Consider the following 12,491-nt stretch of genomic DNA (forward strand, 5'->3'; position numbering starts at 1 on the left):
GTGCCAAAGAAAATAGATAAAAGCTGAGCAGCAATAGGTCTTGCAGCAAACACCTACAAGGAACTCCATAAAGTCGCAATCCTGAACACCTGTAGGATAATCAGAGTTCCATAATATAAGAGCAACAACAACAATAATAATGATAATAATAATAGAGGCGGAATACCCCCATTGAACATAAGCGAGGAGTCCCCTCCCAACCAGGAGGCACAAATGAAGCTAGAAAGATGGGCAGAGAAGACACTCCATGTCAGACACTACAATGATCTCCATCAAGATCACACAGATAAAACTACTTCCAAAGCATGTTTCACGAGCGGGACAGTCTTCCCCAAGACTGAAGTATTCATGCTCACCATCCAAGACCAGGTAATCAACACCAGAAACTATAGAAAACAATTCGCCAATGAGTCAGGAGTGTCTGATGACACAAGTTGACGATACCACCTGGCCTCAGAAATGATCCAAAACACCACTACGGGGTGCAAGGTGGTCACCCACACTGAGTACACTCATAGACAAGACCAGATAGCCAGGATAATAAATCAGAAGCTAACAAAGAAATGCCAGTTGATTGAAGAAAGTGAACCATACTAAAATTACGAACCTCGGGAAGTAATACAGACACCAACCCACAAGCTCTACTGGGACCGCACCATAATAATGGATAAGACAATCCCACACAACAAACCGGACATAACTCTTGTGGACAAGAAGGAAAAGGCTACCTAGCTGATTGACAAAGTGGTACCCAACATTTGGCAACCTGTAGAAAACCCAGCAGGAAAAAATCAAGAAGTACAAGAATGTAAGACAGGAGATCAAAGAGATGTGGTATATGCAACAAGTTACATATCATCATGTCAACCACAGGTATGGTGACAAAAAACCTACACAACAGCCTACCAGCATTAGGTCACCCAGCAAATACCTACAAGGAACTCCAGAAAGTCGCAATCCTGAACACCTGTAGTATAGTCAGAGAGTTCCTCGATCAACAGTAACACCAGACATAACAACAACCACCATGTACTTGGTAGCTATACCCGTCATGGTGTGAACCCACCATCAGGGAGAAATAATATAATAATAATGATAACCCCAGGAGTTGATAACATCCACAACTACTGGTACAAGAAGCTCACTTGCACAGACAAGCACAGCAGAACAGTTCACTCAAATGGTAAAGCACCCAGAGAATGGTGAATCCCGAAGTTTTTCACTGAAGGAGTCGCATATCTGAAGCCTAAAGACAAAGATACAAGAAACCGGGGGAAATACAGGCTAATCACCTGCCTTCCAATGATATACAAGATCCTGACCAGCTGCATAACCAAGAAGATATCAGACCACTTGGAGTGTCAGAACATAATGGCCGAACAACAGAAAGGATGCAGGAAGAGGAAAAAGGATGCAAGGAGCAAATAACCACAGATGCCGCAGTTATGGAGCAAGCCTACAAGAAGCACCGCAACCTATACACGGACTACATCAATTACTGCAAGGTCTTCGACTCTTTACCTCATAGCTTTCTAATAGAGACCCTGAAAATCTACAAGGTCAATCTGATGGTGACAAACTTCCTAGGAGCAACAAAGGCGAAATGGAGGTTGTCATTAAGGCTGAGAACATCATAACCAGACCAATCTCTATCGGAAGAGGAATCTTTCAGGGAGATGCTCTGAGCCCACTGTAGTTCTGCCTAGCACTCAACCCGCTATCCACCATGCTTAATGGCAGCAAGTATGGATATAACCTCAAAGAAGGAAGAAAGAACTTGTACACCCTCACCCACCTGATGTACATGGATGACATCAAGCTCTATGCGGCAACAGAAAAGCAACTTCAGCAACTACTTCAGATCACCGAAGAATTCAGCAAGGATATCAGGATGGAATTTGGTCTAGACAAATGCAAGATTCACACACTGCACCAGGGAAAATTAGTCGGCCAAAACTACCAGCTGCTGACTGGTAAAGAGATCGAAGCTATGACAGAAGGAGAGACCAACAAATACCTGAGGATGATGCAGGCTCAGCAGTTAGAGCACAAGGAAATCAAGAGGTGCCCGACTGAAAAATATCATCAGAGACTAAGAAGACTGCTGAAAGCAAAATTGAATGGAGAGAACACAGTTAAAGCCATAAACACCTATGCAGCTCCAGTACTAACATACTCCTTTGGAGTCATAGATTGGACCAACACCGAGCTAGAAGATATCATGCGAAAGAGAAGGACAATGATGACCAAGAACCACCTACACCACCCGAAGTCAGCAGTGGAAAGACTAACAATAGCTCAGAAAGATGGAAGAAGGGGGCCTGATAGAGCAACAGAAAACAGCGATAGTTAACCTGAAGGATTACTTCGAGAACAACACAGCACCACTCCACCAGACCATAAGGAAGAAAGATAAGTGGTATACCCCACTCAACCTAAGCAAAGAGCCCCCTCCCACACAGAGGGCACAAGAAACGAAGCTAGAAAGATGGGCAAAGAAGACACTCCACGGTAGACACCACAATGACCTCCAAGATCACATTGTTAACATAGTTTCAATGCATGGCTCACAAGCAGGACGCTCTTCTCCGAGACTGAATGATTCCTGCTGGCCATCCAAGACCAGGTAATCAACACCAGCAACTATAGAAAATACATCGCAAAGGAGCCCGGAATGTCAGATGACACATGTTGACGATGCCACCTGGCCTCGAAAACAAATCTCCGCGGGGTGCAAGGTGATCACCCAGACTGAGTACACTGATAGACACGATCAGATAGCCAGCATAATACATCAGAAGCTAGTGAAGAAATACATGTTGACCAAAGAAAGTATACCATACTACAAGTACAAACCCTAGGCAGTACTAGAGACACCAACCCACAAGCTCTACTGGGACCACGCGATAATAATGGATAAGACCATCCTACACAACAGACCAGACATAACAATTATGAACAAGATGGAAAAGGCTACCTACCTGATTGACATAGCAGTGCCCAACACTAGCAATGTCCAGAAAACCCACGAGGAAATTATTAGGAAGTACACGAACCTGAGACATGAGGTGAAAGGAAATGTGGCATATACAAGAAGTAACGACCATCCCGATCATCGTGTCAACCACCAGTATGGTACCAAAGACTCTACAGAGTAGCCTAACAGCAATAGGTCTCCCAGAGAAAACCTACAAGGAACCCAAGAAAGCCGCAATTCTGAACATCTGTAGGATAGCCAAAGAGTTTCTCGAACAACAGACATTACAATCTCCCTGTGTACTTGGTTGCAGTACCCATCACAGAGTGGAATCCTCCAATTGGGGAGAAATAATGTAAGAGCAACAATAATAATAATAAATGTATATTGTACATATATTTTCCACTTATACAATAAATTATTTATTTAAAATATTAAATTACCTAAAATTAGTACAGTACAGGGATTAAAGGAAATAATCTTACCAGTATTAAGTCTTGGACATGGATCACAAGAATGACCCCAAGCTTTCCCAACAGAGCAGCAGCATAACATTTTCCTGTATAATCCATCAAATGGTCGAAAACATCGTCCTTTATCATATATGGAGAAACAGGATTCTTCGCGTAAGTCTGTCAAATGTTTCAAAAATTATAAAAGTTAATAACAAATGGAATATAACATATTCATGGATATGTGTATGTATGTTAAAATTATATGTATTATTTAATGCACAATTATAAAGTGGTGGACAAAAAAACATTATAAAGTATTATAAAGTGGTGGACAAAAAAACTGCATTACTTGTGAATTTTGCAAATAATGTCTTTTGAAATGCACTGTGAGTTGTAGAAATGTTCAAAATGCATTTGTTAGATGGGATATATATCTCTTTGAATAAAATCCAATAAAAAGACTCCACCCAATATACTTAATTGCCATAAATATCTTCCCAAAGGGTAAAATGTATAATTAATGGAAATATGAGAAATCATGCAAATGGCAATCATGACAAACAAACATACATTTTATTGCATTTACGTGTACAAACTGAAATGACAAGTTAACGTAATGGTATTATGTACTGAAACTTAGCAAAATAAGTCCTCAATATTTTGTTGTTCCTCCTCAAGCTGCAATTACAGCTTTGCAGCAATCTGGCATAGAGTTAATCAATTTCTGGACATACAGTTGCCCAGGTTCGTGGTACCACATCCTTACAACGCTCTCCTGCAGCAGAATCTTAATTGTCAGCTTCTTCTGAGCAATTTTAGACAACATTATGAATCAGCAATTTTCAATAGAGTTCAAATCTTGACTGTTGCCAGGCCAGTCCAACAATGAAATGCTGGCATTTCTGAGGTATGACTGCACCTTAAGGGAGAAAAATGAGGGAAAACAATGGTGTAAGTATGTTTTAAGCCTTGTGAGACAAGAAGACAAACTCATCATTAAATCTAAATAGCATAAAACTTACCAATTTTGCTGTGTTGCAAGGTGCTGATTCCTGTTGAAAAATACAGTTTTGGATGTATGTGTGGTGATCCATAATAAAATGTTTCAGGCACTCCTCCAAGATAGCAGTGTAGGTTTCTGCATTCACCGTTCCGTTAATAAACTTAATTCGCCCCATCCCTTTGCTTGTTATGCATCCCCAGACCATCTGACTGGCAGGGAACTTTACAGTCAGTGTTATGCAGTCAGGATGGCATATCCCCGATTTTAGTCTTCTGACATATCGCTTCCCATCTGAGCCATGCAGGTTGAATTTCGATTCATCAGAAAAGATGATTTTGTCCCATTTCTCTTTAGTCCATGAAATGTGAGTTTTAGCCCAAGCAAGTCGCTTCTTCCTCATTTGTTGGGTCAACAAAGGCTTCTTCTCGGGCTGATATAGGAATGCAGACCACATTCCGAAAGCCGTTTTTGGATAGTTCGTGCACTTGTTTCAACACCAGAGGCCATCTCAAAGTCCAGTTTTAGATCGGGAGCACTAGCATGCTTACTTAACAAGTACAGATCAATGTTGAAAAAAAGCCATGAGTTAGGGTTGAATTTGAAAGTGGCTGCAATTCTGCTAGACACAATAGGACAGAGAGTATATGATGAGAGCTTTGTCGAACAATTGGAGAGATTGTGCAAGGCTCAAGCTGGTATAATTTTTCTCAGCCTGGTCTGTGCTTGTTAACAGGAGAGACTGCGTCTACAGCAATGGGATACACTTAAATAGAAAGGGTGCAAGAATATTTGCTGATGCTCTCGAGGCAGAGTTAGGGGGGTCGGAAAACTGCTAGCTTGGGGGGAGGATATACAGAGTAATAGATTAACAGTAGCCTCTGGCAGAGGTGAAAGTGATTCTTGCACTGCTTCTATTGAAATGAGCAGCAGCCTGGAAAATAAGGTGCAGGGGATTCCAGAGACCACTCAGAGTCATTACAGAACAAGAAATACATGGGCTGTGTTAGGGTAGCTAAGAATAGAAACAAGTGCAAGTATACTTGCGTGTACACGAATGCTAGGAGTTTGGTAAATAAATTTGATGAATTTGAAGTGTTAGTCAAAACTTCAAAGGCAGATATTGTTGCGATAACAGAGACATGGTGTCACACAGATATAAGGAATGCAGAACTGAAATTTGGGGAGTATAATTTGTACAGGAAGGATAAACAGGATAGGAAGGGAGGAGGGGGTCATGCTATTGTTTAAGAAACACATAAAATCCAAGGAAATACAGCTAGTCGACATGACTGGACAGTGCAGTGTTGAGTCAGTTTGGTGTGACACTGGGAAAGCAAAATTGAGAGTAGGAGTGTGTTATAGGCCTAATGACTCTGATGAGTATAATAAACAACTGTACAGAGAAATAGAGTGGGCCAGTATTTCGGAGTGTCCTATAATGGGAGATTTTATTTTCCCAGATATTGACTGGAATTTGTGAGTTGATTACTCACACACTAGCAAGGCTTTTGTGGATTTATTGGATGATTGTTTTCTAAAGCAGCATGTTCAGGAGGCAACTAGAAGAAGTAATACTCTTGATCTGATTATCAGTAGTGATTCTTCATGCATTAAGAATCGGAAGATAAAGGAACCACTAGGTAGCAGTGATCACAGTGTACCGAAGTTGTTTTTGTTGTTGTTTGTTACTTGGTTTTTAGGAGAATTAGCAACTAATGCCATATTGCTCCAGGGATATGGGGTGATCATTCCCTGACCATTCCGCATCCTCTGTAGTTGGTGATCACGGGTGATCACTTCTTCAAACCCCGGTCTAATCAAGAAGCGTGTGCTATGCACTACTGCCCCTGCCCACCTGGCTACGGAGGTGCCTATGCTGAAGTGGGATTTACTCAAAGAGCTAACTACCATCAGCGGTAAAGGGAAGTGTTTTTCCTTTTGTAAAGGTGACTATGCTGGTGGTCTGAGACAGTATTTAAATTCTATACGGTGGGACCAACTGATAATGTTACCAAGAGCAAATTCAAAATGGGAAGCATTCAAAGAATTAATCTTGGAAGCTACTAGGCTTTTCATACCAACTAAGAAATTTTGTTCAAGATTTAGGCCTAAATGGAAGTCAGATGAACTAATTAGACATGTGGCAGAGAAGAAAAATGCATGCGATACATATAAATTATCAGGTGACACGGAAGCCTATGATAGATATAACCTGGTGTGTCACCAAGTCACAAAGGAGGTTAGGCGGGCAAAGGCAGATTACGAGAAATCTTTGGCAAAAGATGCAAATAAAAACAATGAGTTCTTTACTTATGTAAACACTAGAAGGAAGAGGATGAATCAGATTGGTCTACTGGATATCGATCGTTCAACTGTTGATGATCCTGCTCAGGTAGCTAACATACTAAATGAATATTTTGCATCTACATTCACACGTGAGCAGTTATTCAGGGAGAGGAAAGCCAGAGGTGTATTAATTAAACTCTGAGTAAGATAGATAATTTTGTAATAACTGAGAGTAAATGGGAGGAGAAATTGTTGAAGATAAACATAAGAAAGGCACCTGAGGTGGATGGAATCTATCCAGTTATATTAAAGGAGGCAGCAAAGGAAGTAAGCAAACCTTTAGCCACAATTATGAGAGCTTCTTGGACTCCATTCCATCCCATGGAATGGAGATGTTCAAAATGTGACCCCAATCCAGAAAGGAGGATCAAAGGGAGACACAGGTAATTACAGACCTTCTAGTTTAACTTCTATTCCAGAGAAATTAATGGATGCATTGGTTAAAGAAGCACTGCAGGATCATCTAGACAAGACTTCAGTTATAGCTCTGACACAGCATGATTTTGTTAAGGGAAAGTCTTGCCTGACCAATTTGATTGGATACTATGATGGGGTCACAGAAGAACTGGATGCAGGGAATAACTTTGATATTATATACAGGCATACCTCGAATAACGAATAGGATGCGTTCCACGAAATTACTTCGTTAAGCAAAACTTCGTTTTCAGAGGTAAAAATACTATGGCCAGAATAGGGATACGTTCCTACGTAAAGAAAATGAAAAGCTTTTTTTTCGAACAAAGAAAAGTTTTATTAAATAAACAGTCAACTTACATACAAAGTGAAATCACATTTTAAAATATGAGTCTAAAGTTGATTGCTTATGCTTTTTTTCTCTTTCATTTAACAATTGCCTATACGGAGTTATTGCATTTAACACTGATCGCTTAACAATAAAACTTCTTCCTAAATCAGGATCATTTTCACTAAAAAAATTTAAAACATTTTCAATGTCATTTAATCACCTTTTTAAATCTTTGGTTGTTAACACTTTTTTGGCAGGAACTTCTTTAACTTCGTCTTCATTATCTTTGTCTTCGTTGCTAACAAGGTTTTCTAAATCTTCCACTGAAAAACCATCATCTTCTGCATTCAATAAATTTCTAACATCCTCTTCATCGACATTTTCGAAACCTATTGATTGAGCCATCTGGATAACTTCATTTCTAATTTCTTGGATGTTATTTTCTTCTTCTAGTACAACTTCTGGCCATCTTTTTCGCCAAACTCCATTTAAGCATTTCTTAGTGACTTCTTTCCAAGAACTATCAATGTTTTCAATTGCGTTTTTAATGGTGTAGTTTTTCCAAAAAGTTTTAGCTGTCATTTCCTCTTTATCCTCTAGTTCAGTTAAATTGCTTAAGTTCGACGCAGATAATAAGCTTTAAATGATGCTGTTACTCCCTGATCCAATGGTTGAATCAGGGAAGTTGTGTTTGCTGGAAGAAACACAACTTTGACAGGAATGCATGTGTCCAACGTGTTAAGATCAGTAGGATGTCCCGGAGCATTGTCTAACAACAAAAGAGCTTTTTCTTCAAAGTTGTTTTTTTGACAATACCGTTTTACTTCAGGACAAAAGTGGTTAACAACCCAATCAGTAAATAACTCCTTGGTAACCCACGCTTTTCTATTTGCTTTCCATATTACAGGTAAATTCATTTTTATGTTACCTTTTAACGCCCTCGGATTTTCTGAATGGTAAACTCATAACAATTTTAATTTATAATCGCCAGAGGCATTTGATCCAAAGAGTAACATTAAACGGTCTTTGGCTGCTTTGAACCCAGCAGCTGATTTTTCTTCAATAGAAATGAAGCTTTTTGTTGGTAGCCGTTTCCAGAACAAACCGCTTTCGTCAACATTGAACACCAAATTTGGTGGAAAATTTTCACGTTCAGTTATTTCCTTTAGTTTTTCTGGAAACTTCTCCTGTTAATTTTACACTATGAATCCTGGCCCGTTTTTTAAAAAATCTCGAACCAACCACGAGAAGCCCCAAAGGTTTCCGTAATTTCTTCAGTTTGTTTAGATTTGAGGTGATTAAACTAGAATATTTTTTTTATGTTAAATGGGGCTTGAAATTGCGGACTTCGTTATATCGAAGATTTGTTATCAGAGGTAACGTTAACCGAGGTATGCCTGTACTTGGATCTTAGAAAGGCTTTTGATACTGTTGCACACAGACGACTGCTGAACAAATTGGAGCAGTGTGCATTGGAGGCAAATTGCTGCTATGGATAAACGGATGGTTGAGTGAGAAAAGACAGAGCGTGGTAATCAATGGACACTGCTCTTCGTGGACTAATGTTATTAATGGAGTCGCTCGGGGTTCAGTGTTGGGTCCATTGTTGTTTTCTGCATTAATAAATGATATTGATGATAGTATATCAAGCTTAATCCAAGTTTGCAGATGATACGAAGATTGGCAGGGTTGTTAAGGACACTAGTGACAGTACACTGCTGAAACAGGATCTAGAAAAGCTGAGCAGATGGGCTGAGAGGTAGCAAATGAAGTTTAACATTGACAACTGTAAAATTTTGCATGTGGGAAGCACCTACCCCAGAGTAACGTATGAACTGTATGGTATTACACTCACAGTGGTAGAGAATGAAAAGGAGCTGGGGGTAATTGTGCCAGCAGATATGAAGTTTTTTGAGCAGCGCAGACGGTCTGCAAGAGTAGCTCATGGTGTCTTTTCAATGATATACAGGAATTTTTCTAGCAGGGATAAGGAGGTGATTATTCCCTTGTATAAGGTAATGGTCAGGTCATACCTTGAGTACTGTATGCAGGTCTGGAGGCCTCATTTTAAGAAGGATGTAGAGCTGTTGGAATGAGTACAGAGAAGAGCAACAAGATTAGTGAATGGAACAAAGGGTTTTGCAAATTACAGTGTCTGGAGACTTGGCACCTGCGAGGTGATTTGATTGAGGTGTATAAAACCTTGAATGGTTTGAGCATGCTCAATGCTGATGGGATTCTTCCTCTTGCTCAGAATAATCACCTGAGAGGGCACAAATTCAAAATGAGGAAAGACAGTTGTAAGATAGACGTGTGTGGAAGTTGATAGCTTAAATAAATTTAAGGCTGAGCTGGACAGGTATTTGGAACAAATGGAGAGGTGAAATAGGAGCGGTTTTTTTTTTTTTTTTTTTTTTTGGCTGATGCTGCATAAGCTTGCTTTCTTGCATCATATGCCTCTACTAATGCTAATGCTAATTTGAAAAAATTAGCTATCCAGGCAGCCATGGATAACAAGGTGAAAATGTGGAGGTGCACACCTTGGTGAAAGTATATAAATGTATCCAGAAAAACATTTCTTATTGCAGGAACTGCATCAATCATTAACAATTCAAGATAACTCTGCCTAATAGGTGTATCATTAAATCGGTAAGGTCCAGTATCCCACAACAGGAGAATCCCATCCACACACTGTTCCCTGGTAGGTTGACATTTTTCTGTATGGTGAGGAGATGATAGTTGCTGGCCCACTAAAGACAGTTGTGACTTTTCAAATGGCCATTTAATCTCAACATTACTTTGTTTGATCATGTGATTGTATCCAGAAAATCATCAAATTCACTGTCCTTCTGGCAGTGAATCTGATTTGTTTTTGTGATGGAGAATCACAATACTTTTTTGCATCACATGCCACTACTACTACTACTACTAATACTGTGATTCTCAATCAGGATCATCTTCCTGAAATATGAAAGGTTTGAAATTCATGTCCTTAAAGATTCTCATAATACTCAATTACTGAAACAGAATTCTTGGGAACCCTGTCTTTTTGACTTCTTTGGTGACTGGTCATGTGCACCTCTTGGCTGTTTACAGTAGGCGCCTCCGTAGCCAGGTGGGAAGAAGCAGCAGTGCGTAGCACACGCTTCTTGATTAGACCGGGGTTCGAGTCCGTCACCACCAAATACAGAGGATGCGGAAAGGTCAGGGAATGACCACCGCATATTCCCGGAGCAATATGGCCTTAGTTGCTAATGCTCCTAAAAACCAAATAACAAACAAGCTGTTTACAGCTCGCACATTTTCTGCACTTCTCGATATGCTTTTCCTCCCACAGCTTTTCTTATTGTTGTGGATTCCGTGTCCTTCAAACTTATCACAAAGGTGAGTTATTGTGAGATGCACTGACAATTTAGTCCCAAAATGATGTTCCAATACATGCTGAAACTCTTTAATGTTTTCATACTCTCAGTACCACTTCTGAAAGTGCACTTCCTTTCTTCATATGTTAGTTAATTATTCTCCATATTTACTGGGTCAACAGTTAGTCTACAATAAAAGAAAACTATATTAAAAGCCTAACTATTTATTTTAGCCTTAAAGTGAATAATTTTTTTTTATTTTAACTACTCATTCTGTCTACAAAAGGTATCTATTTAAATATTTATACAAAAATCTCATTCTCTGTACAAAGATCATGGGAAGTTTCTTAGTTAAAAAGGATAGAATTAAATAATGTATGAAGGAAATATGCAGTTGATTTAATGGAATATATTTGTACTTGTGCAATGCATAAATAAAGTATAAATGCACAAGGCATAATATATTATGAGTTTAAAATACATTATAAAATATCGGTGTAAATACACCATAGTGAACTCATAATGAAAAACTAATGTCGTGTAAAGGCATCGATGTAATTGTATCTCATAATGTGACTACCTTCACAATGAATTACCAAGTTTTGCTCTACCTCAAATAAGTAACGCTTCACTAATATAGAAGACTATTGTTACTTATTCTCATTCTTATATATATAGTCTCCTCTATTAGTGAAGCATTACTTATTTGAGGTAGTGCAATACTTAATAACATGTTGTGAAGGTAGTCACAATATGAGATTCAATTAAATCGATGCCTTTACACTACTTAGTTTTTCATTATGAGTTCACTATGGTGTATTTACGATATTTTATAGTGTATTTTAAACCAATAATACATTATGCCTTGAGCATTTATATTTTATTTAAGTATTATCTTGCACACCTTTTGGCATCTCTCATATTGTGGAAATAGCTTCACAACTGGGTTGACATGATTGCAACACCAGGGTAGCTGCCCACCCACCCACCAAGGATAGGCCAATAAGTCTTGAAACAATACTGTCTGGGTGGTCATGCCCACTGAGAATAAGTAACAATAGTGTTCTCTGTTAGTGAGGTGTTACTTATTCGAGGTAGTGCAATATTTGGTAACTTGTTGTGAAGGTAGTCACAATATGAGACACAATTAAATCGATGCCTTTACACCACTTATGTAGTTTTTCATTATGAGTTCACTATGGCATATTTACACCAATATTTTATATTATGTAATGCATATAACTTACCAACACATTTCACTCCACTAGGATCAAGCGTAAGTCCAGGAGGGCAGTTACAGTGATAAGAACCTTCTGTGTTCACACAGAGTCCACCTCCTTGGCATGCATTTGTGAACACTTCACACTCATTGACATCTTTAAAAAAAAAAAAAAAAAAAAAAAAGTAAAATTCAAACCATACAGTAAAATTAAAAGCAATATTAATAGCTGAAAAGCTATAACTTTTGAACACTGCCTACTATTTTCTACTATACTGTAAGATAGAATTTATTTCAGCTGACAAACTTTATAAGGAAACAAAATTAATGATACAAATCTAAACCATACAAAATTATTGCTTATAGATGTGAGCAGTAGAAGAT

The 12,491-nt window shown here is 38.8% G+C and overlaps 1 protein-coding gene across 3 annotated transcripts in view; it reads right to left on the reverse strand.

Annotated features, from left to right (window-relative positions):
• Positions 1-12,491, reverse strand: part of LOC150080668 (fibrillin-2-like) — a 1,460,049-nt gene that overhangs the window by 856,645 nt on the left and 590,913 nt on the right. For all 3 annotated transcript variants that reach the window (XM_090381969.1, XM_090381968.1, XM_090381967.1), the window contains exons 21-22: positions 12,136-12,264; positions 3,463-3,609 (exon numbers count right to left, since the gene is read on the reverse strand). In XM_090381969.1, the coding sequence (XP_090238095.1) occupies positions 3,463-3,609; positions 12,136-12,264 (276 nt within the window). The remainder of the gene's footprint in view (positions 1-3,462; positions 3,610-12,135; positions 12,265-12,491) is intronic.

The sequence above is a fragment of the Mastigoproctus giganteus genome, chromosome 9, assembly GCF_048544385.1.
Source record: "Mastigoproctus giganteus isolate SK-2022 chromosome 9, ASM4854438v1, whole genome shotgun sequence".
Taxonomy (NCBI): domain Eukaryota; kingdom Metazoa; phylum Arthropoda; class Arachnida; order Uropygi; family Thelyphonidae; genus Mastigoproctus; species Mastigoproctus giganteus.